Raw genomic sequence first — 20,684 nt, forward strand, 5'->3', positions numbered from 1 at the left:
TGGTACCGATTTGTTAAAATGGATCAACAATATTAATTACGTGGTAATATTTTGCGTTTCGCTTTTTTCTGGCACTTGACTTTTTCCCACTGTTTACTCACACCCAGTAATTTTTCTAGTGTACTGTGCTGTATCATGCACTTAAATATAAGCGTATGGGCTATGGGTACAATTACCAATTCTTAAAATGAATGCAAAACATTGGCAACTGTGACCTAGTTGATATGTCTTCATATTTTTTTTAATAAAAAAGGCCATACTTACAATGGGTTAAAATTATTAGAAGGGGAAAATTTTTTCACAAGAATATTTGACAAAGAGCAGGTGCAGTTTGCAGTGTCAAAATTTTACATGATTTTTATTCACTTTGCCCATAATAAAAAAAAATGGCATACAGCCAATAAATTATTACCAGTGTTCGAAATTAACGCTGGACTGTCTGCCTGGGGTCGACAACTTTCGGCACAGGACGAGAAGTTTTCCCACTCGTCAGACATTCAGTCCAGCTACTTTTCAAGATGGCTGGACCTTTGGTCCAGCAACTACAAGTAATTTTCCTAAGTGGCAAACACTGATTATTACACATCAAAATCTTATATTATTTAACAGTGTCAGTTTTAAACATTCTTACTCTTTGAAAATGTTCCGACATATAATTTCAATAACAATATTAAACCTTCTGCATCATTAAAATCAAGCAAGACCAGCATCTTGCTTCCATAAAAAATGGTTAAAAATCTTTTGACATTAAAATAGCATAATCACTGGCAGATGTGTCTTATTTTTTGCAATGTGACTGAGTAATAAGACTGATAATGACTAGAGCTATACATTACAAAAGTGTAAACAACATATTTTGCAAAATGACTAGAAAATTGGCAAACAACATTGGCTACATGCAATAGGTGTAATTTTTATCTACTTCTCAGTTTCAACTTTTGGTAGTATACTTAAACAAAGACTGGGTTCCCATTCCTAGATCGATCCATCTGGATTGGTCTATCTCCCTGGGGAGTCTCACTAAATTGCTATCAACTTAACCACCTTAAATGTCTGTCAAGCCTACCGAATCAGCTAAGGCGTAAAGATAATTACCCCCTAACAACTTTACTAGGCCTGACAACTTTACTAACTAGTTAAGTTGATAGCAATTTAGTGAGACTCCCCAGGGAGATAGATCGAACCAAATATCTGTGGGAATGGTATGTAAGTACTAGATACAACATGTATTGTCCACTGTCTGTGATATACAAGAGTGCAATTATCCAGGTGTATCCTCACTAAAAACGCATTGAAGTGTATTCAAATACAAGCCATCACACACCTCTTGTAAGTGAAATACACGTCAGAATATATCAACATTCATTTTAGGCAGAACTAAAATAGTGGTACTGTAGTGCAAGAGGAAGACGTCAAAGTAGTGTCTCATAACAGTCCCCCTTTTCAAAAGTAACTCCTAACATATCTAGTGAAAAAGCGCAGCAACCAATGAACTTGTCTATGTGGTTGCTGAAAGGTTTCCTCATCAACTGCCTCACCATGAGCCCACAGGTTTGATGCTTCCTAAACCCAAATAAAATAGTTGTTATTGAGTTTTAGCAAAAAGAGAAACAAAATGCATATTTAACAAAATTGGATTTCTACTTGTATAACAATTATTGAAAAAAAGAAAAACTGAAAAGATGATTTTTTTCTCAACACAGTAAATTTGCATGAAAACTCAAATAGGGATTGGGGAATATTTTTCTCAGATCAGCAATATGTCACATCTAGAATACCTGATGGAGCTGTTCTTTAAGCTGGCTGTTAGTGGTTATTACTGCTATTTGTGCCTCTAGGTCTCTATTAACTGATCTGTGCCCTGGATGTTGAATATGACAAATACATTATATTTTTTAAGTATGTGAAAGAATACAGAGACAAGTAATGAAAATACCCCATTAAAACAACTTGATTCATAATATAAACCTGTGAACTATTAACAAGTCCATTAAAGTCAGTTTTATATAGATCTGTGTAAAATTGGTTTTAACTTCAACATTCCATCTACAGGAGTTATAGCTAACAATTATCTTCACGAGTCACGACTAAAAATACCTCTAAAACCTTATTCACAGCACCGCTTACCAAAGTTGGGGGACCCAACAAATGTGACAGAAGGTAAATTACTCCCTGGGAGATAGTACCACAATCCTTTGGCATGGTATGTCCACTGGGGTTTGTAAAATTCGAACAACTTGATTCTCTCTTCAAGATTCATAGCACATATCCTGTCATAGAAACCCTTGGCTATGTGAGTGTACACTGCTGGGATATTACCTGCCAAACCTCTGGCACCATAGAAACCATTCACCTGATAATATACAAATTATTTAGTTTTGGTAAAAACAGAATGCATGGCACAGGAAACAATTCATCTAATCATACACATTGTAAGTTTTGTAAAAATGTCTATATATCACAACACACACAAACACACACACACACGAAAATGCTTAGATGATAAACAGTAACTGAAATGTCTACTTATCAAATGTCAACACCACAGATTCACCCACCTCTTCAGAAGCCATCAATATGCTGAAGTTTGCCCTTGAATTTTGCAAAATAACATCCATATAATGATCCGTCAGGTTAAAGTAACCGGAAGCCATGAGAATTTTACTGTTTGGGAGAGCCTTTTTCCAGAAACCCTGAGTTACATCGTGATCATGAGTTATTCCAAATATGCCCATCTGTACCAATGGACAGACCCATGTGTCAACATCACCCTCAACAGAGTTTGATTCTTTGGATTTATTTTCACTGACTTTAATATTCCCACTCTCATTTTCACCAGAGTTTGCTGTGGAAGACTGACTGGTATTTATCTGCAGGTTTTCCGATTCTTTGTTTTCATGGTTTTCAGTGCAAAAAAAATCTTTGGATAACACTTTTTGCAGTCTTTTTCTTGCTTCTTGTTTGAAAGACCCCTGGTCTCCTGCAAAATTCAAATTTTCAAATGCATAATGTGAACCTAGCTGCACATCATACCATATGGGAAAAACAAACAGCATTTTTCAAAAATCAATAAGACCACATTTGTAACCTTGATGAGTTTGCACCTTATAAACGAAGCACTTCAAGGCAGTGCAAGTTTAAACATGTATCTTATATTTTTCAATTTACTATTGGATGTACAAAGTCTATAGAGACAACAAAAATTATGTGTCCTCCTCACAAGGACCTCTGGTAAGTCCAATTAAAGATTAGAAAAGTTTTCAAAATTCATCATTTAAATAAAAAGTGATAATATCCTCATGGCATTGCTTATTTCCATTAAGTCAAATGCAGAAAATAATGGAAATTATTTTCTAAGACTGCATTCAGATTCAAACACCAGATGAGCTGGATTGATCCAACTCTGCAGGGATTCTTATTTATTGCATTCAGTGTAATCAGCTTAATTGTCTGACACACCTTGATGGAAAGGGGGTAACTAACTTTTGTGTGCATTCAGCTAAGGCTCCATTCACATGGAAAATCTATTTTCTAAAAATCTATTTTCGGTATCTTGTGATCACAGTCTGTGCCCTGGATACCCTGCGGTGTAATTACTGGCAGCGCGAGCGAGTTACTTCCAAAGCTGTAATTAATTTTCGGCTGCGCTCGGAGGAGATTCTGATACCTTGACGAGCGAGCACAGCCTCCAAGCGCAGCCGAAAATTAATTTCAGCTTTGGAAGTAACTCCCTCGCGCTTCCAGTAATTACGCCGCAGTGTATCCAAGGCACAGACCGTGATCACAAGATACCTAAAATAGATTTTTAGATTTTTAGAAAATAGATTTTCCATGTGAATGGAGCCTTAGTTACTCCCCCCCCCCAACTCTAGGTGGCATTTCAGACATTTCAATCAATTACAGTGATTGCATTTAGGGAGAATCAATCCAGTTAGTATGACTAGTTTATCTATACATTCCCTTAAATTACTATCATGTTCAGCATTTTTCCTGAAATCTAAAAGAACTTGATAAACAAAACAAAAATAAAATAAAATAAAATAAAATAAAATAAAATAAAATAATAAAAAAAAAACAAGATATGTCAACAAAAACCTGATCTCTCTCTCTTTCATGCTCACTTGCACACACACTAGAATGACAATGCTACTTTTATAAAATTAATAGTGTCTTACCTAAATATGGATGTAATTCCAGGTCATTATTCAAACTCACTGTATCATCTGGTGCAAGTTGGAATGAAAATGATGACACAGCAGATATTAAGTTGTTGAAGAAATCTGCAACCTCAGGGGAGTTCTCAATGACAACATAACGATCTTGTCTGTTAGTGAAATAAGACTCACTGAGGTTTGCCCTAGAAGAACAATAGAATAAAGGTCATATTTATATAAGCTTTATTGAAATATTCAATTCTGAATTATTTCTATAGCAATAAACAAGTATCTATATATATATATGATTTATAACATGTACATGAAGTGAACAGCTAGTTTACTCTCCACCAAGTACCACACCTTTCCATAGGAACTGAAAATGAAGACAGCGAGGGGTTCTCCAAGTGAAAACTTGGTTACACACTATTCAGAAACCCTTAAACTGACATTACTGACTTTCTTCTATACAGATAAACTTTGAATAAGGACAATGGTGAGGCACAATGGGTCTCACATTGAGACAGTGTTGTAGTGAGCAGTTCACAATTTCATAACATCAGTCATAAGTCCCAAGTGTTGGAATGAAAGCTTTCACTTTGGTACAAGTATGCCTTCATACAATTTATCTGCACTGAATGTGAACACAGAAATACCAGTATGCATTCCTACACATTGTGACACAATCATAAAAAATCTGACACATAAAATGTATTACCTACCCACTTATTATCACAGTGTCATCAAATATATAACTCTTGATGTGCTGCACACCAATGGTCTCGTTTACCCTCTCTGGAATGAGCTTCTTCCAAATTCCCCTCAGTTCTGGAGTGTGGAATAGTGACACTTGGACAGTGGTCTCTGTGTCTTTTAATAATGGAAGAAGTAAACTCCGAGAATTCCTTTCTCCTCTTGTACCTCTGGTATAGTCTAAAAGGACATGGACTTTCAATCCTTGTGAGCTCTTCTGTCTAGATACATTATGTAAGCAGTTAATCTGAAAATGGAGAAATGTTTATAAGGTTTGCTGTAAAAAGAAAATAAATGTTTAGAGTTTCAGATTTGAAGCAAAAGCTTGTAATGTACATTATATTGTCAAAGCAAAAACTGTATCTATTTTCATGTTACTTAGACCCCATTCGCAGAGATTAGATCGATCCAACAAGATCGACCAAACTCCCTAGGGGTTCACGCTAAATAGCTATCAGCCGAGCGGGCACGAAAGTTAATTACCCCCTTACAGCTTGTAGTAGGCAGGACCGACATTTAAGCCAGATTATCTGACAGTAACCTAGAGAGACTCCCCACGGGGATAGATCGATCTAAAATCTATGGGAATGCACCCTTACTATCAAAATTTCAGATACATAAATAACATGGCTTTGGGGAACTAACAGAAAAACTTTTCTATAAATAACAATCATGAGACATAATTTGTATGACACATACTCTCTTTTACTGAAGAAAAACAAATGAACATAAAAAATTACAGCTCTGAAAAATTATAAAATTTATTGTTGTTTGTAAACAGGCAGTGCATGCTGAAAATTACAATAAAATGTAATAAATAAGATGAAAAATGGCTCTAAATATATTTTCGTTTGAAATAAAAATACTGGTCTTATTATAGAATTTAATTTTTGAAAAGATAGGGCTATAAAACTGTAGATAAAGAATAAGAAGACAGTATCATAATCATAGTATGAAATCACTTATATCAAGTGGATTTTCTGAATTCAAAATGTTTTCTATATACAATTTACTCACCAGTTCTTTTTCAAGAGCACCAGTACCTAGGTACAGGGCTGATATCACTATCCTTTTCTCTGCCTTTCTCGCATTGGCCTAAAACATCAACACTTATAAAACAGCAAATACTAAATTTGAAATAATATTATATTATTATTAACATAAATAGTATTCAATCAACCAATTAAGTTAAAGGGGATGTGTGGGGATTTCTATTATCTGTCAAAAATCATATTCCAACCTTTTTATTTTGTAGGTATAGTGTTCACTTTATTACTCCAAAAGCTTATAAAATATTGAAATCAAACACTTTCAAATTTGCAGCACTTTTCATATAGTATATTCATACTGTAGAGGTATTTAAGGGTATTTAAGGCTAGGGAATCACCTAAACATTGTTGATTGCACCAGGAGAACTTTGTTTAATTATCACATTTTAATGGCTGGTTTACAATTCCTTTAAAGAGATTTCAAATAGTTGATGCAGATTTTTAACGGTTAAGACTTTGAACTCTTGCTTATATTTACTGTCTTTTACATCCCACATCATTACTCCCCCACATTATTACTTCCCCTCACCATAATTACCCCTTTTTTATTCTCCAATAGTAAAAACGTGACATGCATGCACATAAAAACTGGGAGCCAAATGTGACACATTTTAATCATCATTTCGAAACCAATCAGGGGAGTAATAATTTAGAATAGCAATATGTGGGGGATTAACCACGCTGAGACATATTAATGCAGGTAATATCATGATTTTGCTGAGGGGAGTCACAGGAAAGATTAAACTATGTAGGGGAGTAATGATTGGTGCAGAGATGATGCCTTACTTTCAATGCTTCAAAGTATTCGGTGGGCGTATCCAATATTCTAACATTTCTTCCACAAACCCCAAAACATGGAGACACTGTCTTGAACCAGTTTAATATCTGCAGTAAATCCTTTCTCATTTCATCCATACAAGTGTCTACTCTGAAAATAGCATCAAATTTTATGCAGGAACTATGAAGAATGCTTACATTTCGTGTGGGACCAATACATCTTTTGGGTGAACGGAATTAATTATTTTTTTACGTGAAAGCCATCGCATTCCCACAAAATACACATTTCGCTTAACATGCCACTGCGCAACACTACACCAGAGAAACGGGACTGCACCGGACTCGCTGTTAAGTAGGTTACTAACGGAGCTTTAAATTGTGCAACCCATGGTTTTTTTTTTTTACCATTGGCAGATAGCACTACTTATTAGCGTAATCAGCGCAACTGAAACAAGACTCTAGCATGCTTTTAACTCGAAACAAAACGCTACTATGATATTAGCTAGGAACTTGCAGGCATTACCCAACAATTGAAATGTTGACATCAGTGTAACGCCCACGTGCTGCCCTTTTTTGAACGAAAGAGAGGTCACATCAAATCGAGGCTATCGAGGGGGGTATTTACCTTAGCAACAGTGTTAGATACGTCTAACTTCGACGCCATATTTGTTTTCTCCGTCCAGAAGATATCTCCTTCTTTGGACAAAGTTTCTTTAATGCTGAGAAACTTGAAGGACAAAAGACAGGAAAGTGTTCAGATAGATAGCTAATGGGTAATCACTGTTGATAGCCTGATTTTAATATCAGCTGCACTAGTATTATTGCAGAAATTTGATTTGAACTTTGAAACATTTGCCTCTTTAGCACCTGCAAACAGTGAAAAATGGCTTCAGATCTTGAGCTTGGCGACTCTCGGGTCGAGTTCATCGCAGACTATGTATTGAAAACAATGAAACTGAAGCCAGATAAGTGGATGAAGATGTACAACCAAGAAGAGTACAAATTGATGATACTAGAGTATTTTGACAAGACAGACGTCCAGAATCTTATACTTCTTGTAAACTCTGCTGGAGTGATAACTCCACAGTACGAATGGCCGACAAATTTTAAGGGGAAGGCATGTTATTTTGTGAAGAAGGGAACTGGTGCTATCAACAAAGACAATCCAGTAAGGAATGCAACTGTCTACGGTGACCTGTCTCATTCTCCACTGGACCAACTGTCTGCGTTTGTTGATGAGGTAAACAAATGTCCTGATTTGTGTAAATGATGATGATTTGTGAATATTTCATATTTATATTTGGTTTTTAATTTCTCACTATATGAAAAGAATGATTGACAAATACAGCAGGTACTTTTGAAATAAAGTGTCCAAAGGATTTTCTGTTACTTATTTACTATTTGCATTTGCCTATGTGCATGTACCCTAAATAGCATAAAAATTTCAAAATGTGCATATGCAGATGAAATCTTAACATTAATGCCATGTGATTTTTAAGTAATTTCTTTCTTTTGATTAAGTCATTATTATTATTATTATTATTTAAAGAAAACTTAAACCATTAATTTGACGGTTTGATCACACTCGGCTGTCACCTTGATTGGATAGTAAACGATTGTCGTAAAATCGCTAAATGATATTAAAACCCGGTGCATAAACTTGGAAACCACCTAGGACAACCTTGGACTGCCACATTAATCCAATACAATGCAAAAATAAACTATAACAAGTGGTTAAAGCCTTCAAACCGAATGCCGTAAAGTCCCCATATACCCCATATACCTCGCAAATACTGCAGGCTACATCATCCCATTACGAAAAAGAAGCCATGCCATTGGACAATGCGACCTCTGCGGTTACGTCATTTCCTGAATTGGATTGTAGAGAGGACCAACTTAAACATCAGAGGTGGAATTTGGATATACGGTTTGATTGTGTGTATGCCATGCACGGAATTTACAAACGAGCGATGGGATGATGTAGCCTGCAGTATTTGCGGTAAGCGTGCCAAGTTTTAGGCCGCTCCGATGCCCGGCAGTATTTTATTTCGATTATTATGTTCAAAATGGTTTATTCTTGTTTCACAAGCTTACTCTATTTTATTGTCTCTATGGAGGTATATGGGGACTTTACGGCATTCGGTTTGAAGGCTTTAACCACTTGTTATAGTTTATTTTTGCATTGTATTGGATTAATGTGGCAGTCCAAGGTTGTCCTAGGTGGTTTTCAAGTTTATGCACCCGGTTTTAATACCATTTAGCGATTTTACGACAATCGTTTACTATCCAATCAAGGTGACAGCCGAGCGTGGGTTTGATTATGTTGTTTACCTTTAAATTTGAATTTTATTTGTAGATCCTTGTGCCTTTACTGTCAAATGAACAAAACCATGACCAGTGGCCTCAGGTTGTGTCTGCTGATGTAAAGAGGCATGTCCACAATCTTAAAAGCAACGTCTATGTGGTAGCAGGACAGGTGAAGGGGAAAACTCTACTGCCTCTACCTGTAGGCTCTACCAGAGTGGAAGAAGCTGCTCAGGAAGAAGCAAAGTAAGACACTGCATGGTCATTCATGAAGTGAAAAATTCATCTGGCTCAGCCCTTGTTAAAATGATTTGGAAATCAATGAGTGTGTTTTTGTGTTAGTGAACAAATAAGCAATTTTTGTTTAAATAATTATTTTCATTTGCCCCTTGTTCATGGCTAATATGGCTCATCAGATAATTTTGTCAAACTAAGTCAACAATTATTCACCTTAAATATCACTTTGTATATTGTTACCTACTCTTTAGATAACATCTATTAAACCATGCTCATGCCATTTTTCAGAGGTGATACATATGACAGAAATCTAGTACATGCCATTGAATCTGTTATCATCGAGTGGACACATCAGATCCGTGATGTACTGAAGAAGGATTCTGCTCAGCCACTCCTTGAGGGTTTGAATCCAACACCTAGTGTGGAAATTGAATTCTGGAAGGCAAAGGTGGCTAATCTTGAATGCATCTTTGATCAGGTAAGTGGCACATGTGATGTGTTTGTTAAATATTCATTTTTATTTATTGCTTTTTGTGAATTTGATAAATTACTTATTGTTTTATTTCTGATGATGCATTTTATTATACAAAGTGTGAACCTTATTACCATGTTCACCTGAGTATTGAAAGTTATGAATATATTTTGTGCAGTTAAGTTAATATATATTTCCCTTAATCATGTGAGTTATTGTCATAGAAATCAGTGACAGATGTGTTTGATTGATTTAGCTCCGGGATCCCAAAGTGCGCAAAATGGCTGAACTTTTAGAAAAGACAAACAGCAGCTATTTCCCATCTTTCAAGAATCTGTTCAGAGATGTGGTTGCAGGTATGTGTTACATGAATTTCTATATTTTAATTCAGATCTAAAAGAAGCAGCCTATAACTTCTTTTTATATATATGTACTGTGGGGCCTAACTTAAAAACCAATTTCAATTATATGAATAAATTTTCTGAAAAAAAAATTTATATGTACTGTGCATTTTCAGCCCTAACTGAGGCCCAAGACATCAACATGTATTTGAAGCCCCTGAGGAACCATGTAGATGACATTGAAGGTGCAGATTTCTGTGATGTAAAGCCACTGCTGCCACCCCTGATGCATGTCATCTGTCTGATCTGGTCAAACTCACAGTTCTATAATACCCCAGCCAGAATCATTGTGGTCTTACAAGAAGTTTGCAACACTCTGATCAATTCTGTAAGCATTATCATCTTAACCTTTATTGTTTTGTTGCAATAAATATGTTTCATAATGGTACTATTAACATGAGGTTAAATACATAAACAATTTAGAACACATGTAGAAGCACGGAACTTAACTTGGTGAAGTCTAATAATAACTTTTATTCTATTTTCCTACTAAAATATCTTACAGCAGTTAATATATTCAATATTATAGTAATTGGATTTGAATTTGTAAATAAATGGATTTATAAATGCACCCAAAGCTTGCACATCCCACCAAGCAGTATTGATCTATTTTGTTCTAGGCCCGCAACTACCTTGATCCCACAGAGATATTCAAGGGTGAGGTAGAGGAGACCATTGAGAAAGTCCGTGAAACAGTAGAAATCCTCAAGTACTTCCAAGTCACATATGAAGAACACAAGGCAAAGTTGAAAGATTACTTCAAGAATGGAGACCCCAAAGAGTGGGAGTTTGCACCTCAGCTCGTCTTCTCACGCTATGATACCTTTGTGCAGAGAGTGGAAACTGTTAGGGTAAGTGTTTTTAATGTAACTGTTACAGAAGTTGTTGTTTTTAGACCTAAATTTATGGGGATATACCAAGGAAAGAATTTAAGTTTTGGATTTGTATTTCATTTTGAGTTATCTGGCAAGGGTCAGAATTATTCGTTACTTTAATAATCCTTTTGATTGTATTTTTTTTTCATAAATTTTCATAAAGTTAGGATAGGTTTGGATTTGTTGTAGTTTTCTTCCTTTTTTATTACCTTCATTACTTAGTAGGAAATACTTCAATTTATGCTTTTGTTTCTACAGGATTTGTTTGAAACTGCACTGGAGTTCATGAAGCTAGAGAAAATTGAACTTGGGGGCATCAAGGGCAGAAGTCTTAGTGCACAAGTCGTCCAGATCTTTGATGAATTCAATGAATTATACAAGATGTTCAGTGAGAGGGCATATGATGCCCTGGATCCCGTGGATACGGTAATTTGGAAATTACTATTTCTTAGTGGCTATTCTGGGATTATACTAATAAACCTGGAAAGAATCTATTCAAAAGTTACAATCTAATTATCAACTGTTTGTATGTTCTTCAACTCGTAACTAATTTTTATCTGAAAGTTTTTTTGGCCATAAATTAAGTGGATTAAGATAAATAACACTCTGAGAGGATCCTGCAGTTAAGTAGCCAAGTATTTGCTGTTTTTTAGGAATTTACTGAAGATTACAAGAATTTCCAAGCAAAGATAGAGGACCTTGATCGTAGATTGGGTGCCATTATTTGCCAGGCCTTTGACGATTGCTCAGGATTGGAATCTGCTTTGAAGGTAATGATTTTTCAAACTTTGCGAATTTTCCATTTTTTAAGATGACTTATTGCAAAATTATGTTGTACCAATTTCAAAATTTTGGCAAATACATTTTAATATTATTGTATAACATGTCCCTTTGAGTTGGATATTTGCTACCAGACAAAAACCAATTTGATGCTAAAATGTGTTACCAGGTAGAAACCCATTTTGATATTATGATGTTTTTAATTTCAGCTGGTTGACATATTTGGATCACTTTTGGAAAGGCCAATCATCAAAGAGATCTTTGATCCAAGCTATCCAAAGCTGATTGTGATGATGGATGAAGATCTGGACATGGCCAAATCCATCTATGACCTTCAGATGCAGGTTGTCCAGCAGACAGGAAAGGCTATCTCACATAAGAATATGCCAAAGGTCACTGGTGGGCTGAAATGGGCAACTGAGCTCCGAGAGCGTATCAGTGCTCCCATGGAGAACTTCTCACATATTGAACACCCGTAAGTTTAAGTATTGGAATCTTTGTTATAAAAGTATATTTTAGGATAAAGTTCCTCTTTTTCAGAGTTCATGGCAAAGCCAAGCAGTGTTGAAGAAATGAACTGTCACTGGGCTTGCATAAATAATGTATAATCTGAAACCAAAATAAATATTTAAAGATACATGTAAACCTGGATCTTTCTAAATTATTTTTTATTTTTTCAGATGTATGGAAGGCGAGGCTGCAAAGAAGATGAAAACAAAATATGAACAGATGTTGGCTCTGCTTGAGAAGTATGTACAAAATTTAGATTCAGATAATGCTCATGGATTATTGGCATCTTTTCTTTAATTATAGTTTCTCCAAATGTTTGGTTTTCAGGGTTGCCAGTATTAAAGCAGAAATATGTTGAGTTCTCGATGACAAAATAATGATTTGATTAAAATAGGAAAACAAAGGAAAGTAATTAATCAAAATACTTGTAAAATATGCTAAATTATCAAATCTGTAGATTCTCAAATTGTTCTGTCTTGTGTTAATTGATGCTGTTTGTTTTTCAGATTTGAGAAGCAAATGTATGATGAATGGACTGCTGGTGTTAATGAAGCTTGTTCCTTCAACCTGGCACAACCCTTGCTTACAAGGAATGAAGAAACTAAACTGATTGCTGTTAATTTTGATCCACAGGTAAGTTTTACATGGAAATTTTATCCAAAATAAAAAGAAAACATTTTTAAATTTCAAATACAAAATAGTTTTCATCCACACTAGCTAATATTAAAAGTTGTTAATTTGAAATCATTTTTAAAGTTGCACGTATGCAATTTTCACATAGTGTTACCATATAACTCTATCACCATTCTTTCAGCTTGTGGCAGTGCTTCGAGAAGTGAAGTACCTTGAAATTAAAGGCCAAGAGGATATACCAGAAGCCGCATCTGGGCTTTATCAAAGAAATGAAACATATCGCCAGTTCAATGGCAATTTGGACTTGACTGTGCAGTGGTATAATAAGGTTAGAGAGACAATCCTTGAAGTGGAGTACCCACTTATTGAAGGGCAGCTGGCAGATATAGACAAGCAGCTAGAAAAGGCAGAGAAAGATCTGAATTGGGAAGAAAAAGGTGAGAAGGCTTTTGAAAGGTTTTTGACAATTTTTTTTTTTTTGATTGATGAACTTAGAAGTTGCTATAAATATGTTTATTCAAGGGTGTGAGAAGTACTTCACTACATATGAACAATAAATAAGATGGTGGAAATACAGGTCTGTAAATGAAAGTCTAAATGCTGCTTTTTTATTATTTTAGGTGCATGGGATTATATTGTGGAGACAAGAGACTTGGTGCAGGATTTGGAACAGAGGGTTCAGAAGGCAAAGAACAATGTGGAAGAGATTCAAAAACTTATGGCTACTTGGAGCAACACTCCTCTGTTTGAGAGGTTAGAGGGCAAACATGAGTCTTTGCTCAACCTCAATGATAAAGAGGACAGGCTGAAGAAGAGGTATAATGAAATCAAGACCACTGGAGAAAAAATCCATGGTTTAGTGCAGGTAAACTTTTGATTTATGATTGACAAAACGTATGTCATGATAACATTTGTCATTTTATGTATGCATTTTTAGTATTGAGTTTGAGTTTATTGTATATTTCATATTTATGTTTACAGTATATGGTAAGATATGTTGCTGTGAAGTTTTTAATTTTTTTTTTTTTTTTTTTGCATATCTTGACAAAATGCAATAACTTTATGATAACTATGAATACTGTTCATCTTTCAGCAAAACTTGGAGTTTTTCAAGGCAGATGCAGAGTCTGACATATGGAAAGCATATGTAGATTATGTGGATGAAATGGCTGTCGATGGGTTTTTCAACACCATCCACTGCAGCTTGAACTTTTTCTTGGATTGCACAGATCCCAAGAAGCCATCTAGTCCTCTGTTTGAGGCTCTGATGGAGCTGCAGGTGCCTGATATGGTGTTTAATCCTTCCCTGGATTATGGTGTGGCTGATGGTTTCTATGACTTGGTGGATGGACTAGTGGGAGATATTTACAAGCAGGCTTCTCTAATCGGGAGGTTAGCTGCCCACAGTGGACAGGAGCACTACCAGGTCAGTCCCACTGGCCATATTGGATTAAAGGGCTGGACAAAAAAAAATTTGTTTTTCTTACAATTTCAGTACAGTTCTTTAGACTACTTTTACAATTAGTATAACTCTGTAAAAATTCTATTGGATAACTTTTCATTTTGCCTTTTTTGACAGCCTGATTTAGAAGAAATGGATGAGCTGTCTGAGATGAGACAAGAGTTGATGGACAGAGTACAGACTGTTATGAACAAGGCCTGTGAATACAGAAACAGCTTTGATAATTATGCCTATCTGTGGGTAGATGACCGCAATGAATTTATGAGGCAGTTCTTGCTGTATGGTCATGTGCTGACTGCTGAAGAGATTGAAGCCCATGCTGATGATGGTGTGCCTGAAAATCCACCAACATTAGATCAGTTCAAAGAACAGGTATGTCACATTTCAAGTCCAATACAGTCTTGATATCTTTCTTTAAAATACATTTTGGTGTAAAATTTGAAATGTCTAAGATCGTTTCCCTTTTCAGGTGTTGGCAAGTTTACAGTGGCCAAAATTTAATATTTTCACTTGCACAAAACTGAAAACATGTTGGTGTGGATGTTTATTATGAATCAATATCATTCTAGGTGGACACCTATGAAAAGATCTATGAGGAAGTGGAACAGTTTGATGGTACAGTTATGGTAGACCACTGGTTCCGTGTCAACTCTAAACCCTTCCGCCAGTCCTTGCTCAACATCATTAAGAGGTGGAGCTTCATGTTCAAGCAGCATCTCATTGATCATGTCACCAATAGGTAAGTTTTTTCCATATGTACATATATTGTAAATGGTGAGTTTGAAATTTCTGACTTTTCTAATTTGCAAAAAAAAAAGAAAAAAAAGGCACTGCACTTTTTTTTTCAAAATAATAATCACATTTGCCTTAAGTGTATATCCAAATTCCAAAGCAGCAAACTTTTAAAAGAAAATGCCTTTTTTTTCCTAAAATGTTTTAAAATGTGTAACCAAAACTAGCTAAAAAGATGGCACAGATGTTTATGTCACTACGGATATCCCATGATGAACACTTATAAGTCATTTGTGTGCATTATTCCTTCTTCATAGCCTCAATGAGCTGGCCGAGTTCATCAAGGTGGCTGACAGTGGTCTAACCAAACCAGTAGAGGAGGGTGACTATGATGGTCTGGTAGAGTGTATGGGTCATCTGTTAGCTGTGAAGGACAGGCAGGCATCCACAGATGAGATGTTTGAGCCACTGAAGCAAACCATAGAACTGCTGAAGACATACGGACAGGAGCTTCCAGAGGAGGTCCATGTACAGCTCCAGGTAAAAAAAAAGTTTGTAGCATTCAGGGTTTACCATAGACTATTTCTGTTGGTGGTAATTGAACTAAATGCTTCATTCATAGTTATGTTTTATTTCACTCATCCAAAGGAACATAACAACAATATATATTTTTGTAACAGGAACTCCCAGAACAATGGAACAACACGAAGAAGATTGCCATCACTGTCAAACAACAAGTTGCACCATTGCAGTCCAATGAAGTTGCCAACATTAGGAAGAAGTGTGCATCATTTGATGTACAACAACACACATTCAGAGAGAACTTCAGGCAGATATCAGTGTACAGATACAGCTGTGAAGACCCTTACACTGTGTTGGATGAGGTATGAGTATCATACCAACATACTGATAGATTTTAAGCTAAATGTGTTTTGCTGCCTAGCTTTAATACATGTGCGACCCAGATGATAATTTATACACTGGATGTTTTCTTACAAAATTAACAACTGAATCTTATAGCCATAATTCTATTTTCAACAAAAAATTGTATCACTTTGGGGGAGAAAACTTTTTTTGTCGGTTTTAACTATAATCTTTATAACATTGATATTTTCATATCTTCAGTTCAACCAACAAATCACAGACATGGAGAAGGAGATGGCAGCACTCCTGGAGTCTGCAGGCCTGTTTGAAGTCAATGTACCAGATTACAAACAGCTCAAACAATGCAGAAAAGAAATCTGCATGCTCAAACAGCTATGGGACTATGTATATATTGTGCGCACAAGTTTTGATGACTGGAAAACTACTCCCTGGGTGGAAATAAATGTGGAACAGATGGACATGGACTGTAAGAGATTTGCCAAAGATATCAGGGGATTAGACAAAGAGATGAGGGCATGGGACACATACTCTGGTGTAGAGGGCACTGTGAAGAACATGTTGACATCATTGCGTGCTGTCAGTGAGTTGCAGAACCCAGCTATCAGAGAGAGACATTGGCAGCAACTTATGCAGGCAACAGGCGTAAGTATTTACAATAGTTGGGATTTTCCCTCTTAGGTTTATTTTAGTAGAATATCTGTTTAATCAAAAATAGGGTAACTTTAAAGACCCAAATCATTATGACAATGTTGACGATTTATAAAATACTTACAAATGCTAATTCATTTGTTATAATTTGATAACATACCAAAAGTATTCAGTAATTAAGAATGGTTAAACTTATAAATGAACTGTCTCTGATTTTCAGGTGAAATTTGTCATGGATGAAGACACCACCCTGTCTGATCTGCTGTCCCTCAACCTACACAACTTTGAGGATGAGGTTCGTAACATTGTGGACAAGGCTGTGAAGGAAATGTCCATGGAGAAAGTGCTGAAGGAGTTGGATGTCACTTGGGCAACCATGGAGTTTGAACACCAGAAACACAACAGAACTGGCATTACCCTACTTGTGACCACAGAGGAATTGATTGAAACACTAGAAGATAACCAGGTAAAAATCTTTTTGTTTTGAATTTCATCTAGTTTGTCTGAGTAGACCTTTTAAAAATAATTTGTATGAAATGTTGAATTATTTACCAGTAGCTTGCATGTTCACTTGCTATTTCTTTTGTAAATAAATGTTTAAACATACATAAATTTTTGTTTTTCTTTCAAAAAAAAACAGGTACAGCTGCAGAACATGCTCACATCCAAATATATTGCCCATTTCTTGGAAGAAGTGTCAGGGTGGCAAAAGAAACTGTCCACTGCTGACCAGGTGATAACCATCTGGATGGAGGTCCAGAGGACATGGTCACATCTGGAGAGTATTTTCATTGGCTCTGAAGATATTAGAAACCAACTGCCAGAGGATTCTAAGAGATTTGATGGCATTGATACAGACTTCAAGGTACATGCTTGGGCTTTCTTCTGACGTGATTGATTATGTATATGAAACCTCAAAAGAAACTTTATCATTTAAAGTGATTTTTTTTGCCAACTGTGTTTTTAATATAACATGAAAAACATTTTACTGAAGTATACAGAAGCTTTCATTTTAATCTTCAGTAATCAGTTACCAATGTCAAAGTACACCAACATATTTGGTAACTGTGAGATTTGTTATTCAACTTTCTAGGAAGTGGTAAAAGAGGTTGAAGGTACTCTGAATTGTGTTGAGGCCACAAACAAACCAGGACTGTATGACAAACTGGAAGTTATCCAGGGGCAGCTGATTCTCTGTGAGAAGGCACTGGCTGAATATTTGGAGACCAAACGTCTTGCCTTCCCAAGGTTTTACTTCGTGTCTTCTGCTGACTTGCTAGACATTTTGTCCAATGGTAATCAACCAGAGTTGGTGAGTCAATTTTTAATGAATAGTACAGTTTCCAAACTCTATTTTTTTATCAACATTCTTAAAGATGTTTTTGAATCACTTGTGTTGAAACACTAAAGCAAGTTTATTGAAAAATGTTTTAAAAAAATATTTGGGTAACTATAACTTAATTTTTTTCTTAAATCATTAAATTGATAATTGCATACACATAACTATAAAGTCAGTAAGTAGCAAAATATTTTCTTCATATATTTAGCATATGTAACCAAGTCTACTCTTTATTTCAGGTTGCGCGTCATTTGACCAAGCTATTTGACAGCATGGCAGCACTAAAATTCCAACAGGACTCTGATGGTAACAACCTGAAGACTGGTGTAGGCATGTTCAGTAAAGACGGAGAGTATGTGGACTTTGACCATGAGTGTGACTGCACTGGCCAGGTGGAGGTGTGGTTGAACCGGCTACTTGATGTCCAGAGAACAACAGTGAGACATGAGATGACCGAGGCAGTGACTGCATATGAGGAGAAAGCACGTGAACAGTGGCTGTTTGACTTCCCTGCTCAGGTGGCCCTGTGTGGCACACAGATCTGGTGGACAACTGAAGTGAACATTGCATTTGCCAGACTTGAGGAAGGCTATGAGAATGCTCTTAAAGATTACAGCAAGAAACAGGTTAGTTGGTTTGACAGCATAGCTACTAAAGACCTTCAGTAGAATAGTTGATTTTAAAGGTAACATTTTATGTATTTTTGTGATTAGTTTCATAATTGGTTACTCCATATATTAATTGTAATCTGGTGTAGAACATTCTGCTTCAATTAATACAATCCATGTGCATTCCGCTATGAACGATTTGGACTTTTGTATTTCAGATCCAACAGCTGAACACCCTGATTACCATGTTGATTGGCTCCTTGACCAAGCAGGAACGTCAGAAGGTCATGACCATCTGTACTATTGATGTGCATGCCCGTGACGTCATCACACAGATGATCACACAGAAAATTGAGAGTGGACAGGCCTTCAAGTGGTTGTCTCAGCTACGTCATCGCTGGGATGAAGGACATAAAGACTGCTTTGCTAACATTTGTGATGCTCAGTTCAGATACTCGCATGAGTATCTTGGAAACACACCACGTTTAGTGATTACACCCTTGACTGACAGGTGAATGTTCAAACATATATGATGCACATGTAGCTTTTTCTCTGTTAAAGCAGTGTGTGATATCATGCAGGGAACTTATCTTAAACTATTTATGTAAATATGTCAAAAAGAACTAAAAAATGTGCAACAAATTACATTTAAAACAATGGAACATTTTGACACAGATGATTGAATTCTTTGGCACAAACATTTTACAGTAGTTTTGTGTTAATATATCACCGCTGTAGTATAATCTTAGCTTTCTAAATATCATTTCAGATGTTACATCACCCTGACTCAGTCCCTTCACTTGGTGATGAGTGGAGCCCCTGCTGGGCCTGCAGGAACTGGGAAGACAGAGACAACCAAGGATTTGGGCAGAGCTCTGGGAATCATGGTCTATGTGTTCAACTGCTCAGAACAGATGGACTACAAGGTGGGGTATATATAGAGCTGCAGACATTGTTTTTATAGCAAAGGGTTATTGAAGCGCCTTAGATTATTGTTTCATCTTCATTGAGTAAGTTTAAGTTGGTAAGTAAAATGGGGAAAAATTGGGGAACATTCATAAAAATTTTAATTCTTATTTGTATTGCACATAATTATAGAATTATTCAAAATGAAAAATCATTAAAACTCACACTTACCTCCCTATCATTTCAGTCCTGTGGTAACATCTACAAGGGTTTGGCCCAATCTGGTGCATGGGGTTGCTTTGACGAGTTCAACCGCATCTCAGTAGAAGTGCTGTCTGTGGTGGCTGTCCAGGTGAAGAGTATCCAGGATGCCATTAGGGACAAGAAGACCGTCTTTGAGTTCCAGGGAGAAACCATCAGTCTCATTGCCACTGTAGGCATTTTCATCACCATGAACCCAGGTTATGCTGGGCGCACTGAGCTGCCAGAGAATCTCAAGGCTCTTTTCAGGTATTTCAATAGAACACAGCTGTGAATTGTCTTGTAATATTTTGATGAAAATCAAAATATAAGAATTATCTCAAAGTAATTTGGTACAAGTGCTATTTATTGTGTTTATTATTTTCATTTTTTATGTTTGTGTTTCAGACCCTGTGCTATGGTGGTTCCTGACTTTGAGCTGATTTGTGAAATTATGTTGGTGGCAGAGGGTTTCCTTGAAGCTCGTTTGCTAGCCAGAAAGTTCATCACCCTTTACACTCTGTGTAAAGAACTGCTTTCCAAACAGGTACATAGCAGTCTATTTTTCTGGCATATTATTATGTAATTATTTCACTGGTATAATTCAAGTGGATCAGTTTAGCTTATTTTGATGTATGAGGAATTGTATTATATGATGTTTTTACGACAGGAAGTCATACAGTGCAAGATAGGATGTCATGTTGTATTTGTTCTAATATCGTCATTAAGTTTTTGTTTTCACAACATATGATAAGATATAATAAGATATTCTTTGTTTTGCTACATAGGACCATTATGATTGGGGTCTGCGTGCTATCAAATCTGTACTGGTGGTGGCTGGTGCACTGAAGAGAGGTGATCCTAACAGACCTGAAGATCAGGCAAGTTATAATATATATTTGAATTAAAAGTTATCTGT

At 36.1% G+C, this 20,684-nt stretch overlaps 2 protein-coding genes across 2 annotated transcripts in view; one reads left to right on the forward strand and one right to left on the reverse strand.

The window, feature by feature from the left end:
- Nucleotides 1-327: 327 nt before the first annotated feature.
- Nucleotides 328-7,319, reverse strand: LOC106163297 (CDP-diacylglycerol--glycerol-3-phosphate 3-phosphatidyltransferase, mitochondrial). The gene is made up of 9 exons (XM_013540844.2): nucleotides 7,257-7,319; nucleotides 6,743-6,884; nucleotides 5,925-6,002; nucleotides 4,877-5,154; nucleotides 4,176-4,357; nucleotides 2,559-2,980; nucleotides 2,128-2,353; nucleotides 1,779-1,861; nucleotides 328-1,563 (listed from the first exon to the last, which is right to left on the reverse strand). Exons 2-9 carry the CDS (start codon nucleotides 6,869-6,871, stop codon nucleotides 1,444-1,446), a joined length of 1,518 nt encoding a protein of 505 aa, XP_013396298.2. The 5' UTR covers nucleotides 6,872-6,884; nucleotides 7,257-7,319; the 3' UTR covers nucleotides 328-1,443.
- A 44-nt stretch (nucleotides 7,320-7,363) lies between these two features.
- LOC106163313 (dynein beta chain, ciliary) overlaps nucleotides 7,364-20,684 on the forward strand; it is a 29,277-nt gene continuing 15,956 nt past the window's right edge. Inside the window, exons 1-28 of the mRNA XM_013540872.2 lie at nucleotides 7,364-7,973; nucleotides 9,090-9,283; nucleotides 9,563-9,752; nucleotides 10,003-10,102; nucleotides 10,264-10,475; nucleotides 10,768-10,998; nucleotides 11,281-11,448; nucleotides 11,676-11,792; nucleotides 12,012-12,277; nucleotides 12,483-12,551; nucleotides 12,819-12,945; nucleotides 13,127-13,382; nucleotides 13,566-13,810; nucleotides 14,039-14,371; nucleotides 14,525-14,779; nucleotides 14,977-15,146; nucleotides 15,457-15,679; nucleotides 15,820-16,023; nucleotides 16,265-16,666; nucleotides 16,893-17,138; nucleotides 17,313-17,537; nucleotides 17,766-17,984; nucleotides 18,251-18,637; nucleotides 18,838-19,130; nucleotides 19,389-19,545; nucleotides 19,773-20,035; nucleotides 20,174-20,312; nucleotides 20,554-20,646. Coding sequence (XP_013396326.2) covers nucleotides 7,617-7,973; nucleotides 9,090-9,283; nucleotides 9,563-9,752; nucleotides 10,003-10,102; nucleotides 10,264-10,475; nucleotides 10,768-10,998; nucleotides 11,281-11,448; nucleotides 11,676-11,792; nucleotides 12,012-12,277; nucleotides 12,483-12,551; nucleotides 12,819-12,945; nucleotides 13,127-13,382; nucleotides 13,566-13,810; nucleotides 14,039-14,371; nucleotides 14,525-14,779; nucleotides 14,977-15,146; nucleotides 15,457-15,679; nucleotides 15,820-16,023; nucleotides 16,265-16,666; nucleotides 16,893-17,138; nucleotides 17,313-17,537; nucleotides 17,766-17,984; nucleotides 18,251-18,637; nucleotides 18,838-19,130; nucleotides 19,389-19,545; nucleotides 19,773-20,035; nucleotides 20,174-20,312; nucleotides 20,554-20,646 — 6,141 coding nt within the window. The 5' untranslated portion in view covers nucleotides 7,364-7,616. The remainder of the gene's footprint in view (nucleotides 7,974-9,089; nucleotides 9,284-9,562; nucleotides 9,753-10,002; nucleotides 10,103-10,263; nucleotides 10,476-10,767; nucleotides 10,999-11,280; nucleotides 11,449-11,675; nucleotides 11,793-12,011; nucleotides 12,278-12,482; nucleotides 12,552-12,818; nucleotides 12,946-13,126; nucleotides 13,383-13,565; nucleotides 13,811-14,038; nucleotides 14,372-14,524; nucleotides 14,780-14,976; nucleotides 15,147-15,456; nucleotides 15,680-15,819; nucleotides 16,024-16,264; nucleotides 16,667-16,892; nucleotides 17,139-17,312; nucleotides 17,538-17,765; nucleotides 17,985-18,250; nucleotides 18,638-18,837; nucleotides 19,131-19,388; nucleotides 19,546-19,772; nucleotides 20,036-20,173; nucleotides 20,313-20,553; nucleotides 20,647-20,684) is intronic.

Source organism: Lingula anatina, chromosome 2, assembly GCF_051362555.1.
Source record: "Lingula anatina isolate TDL-2025a chromosome 2, LinAna3.0, whole genome shotgun sequence".
NCBI lineage: Eukaryota > Metazoa > Brachiopoda > Lingulata > Lingulida > Lingulidae > Lingula > Lingula anatina.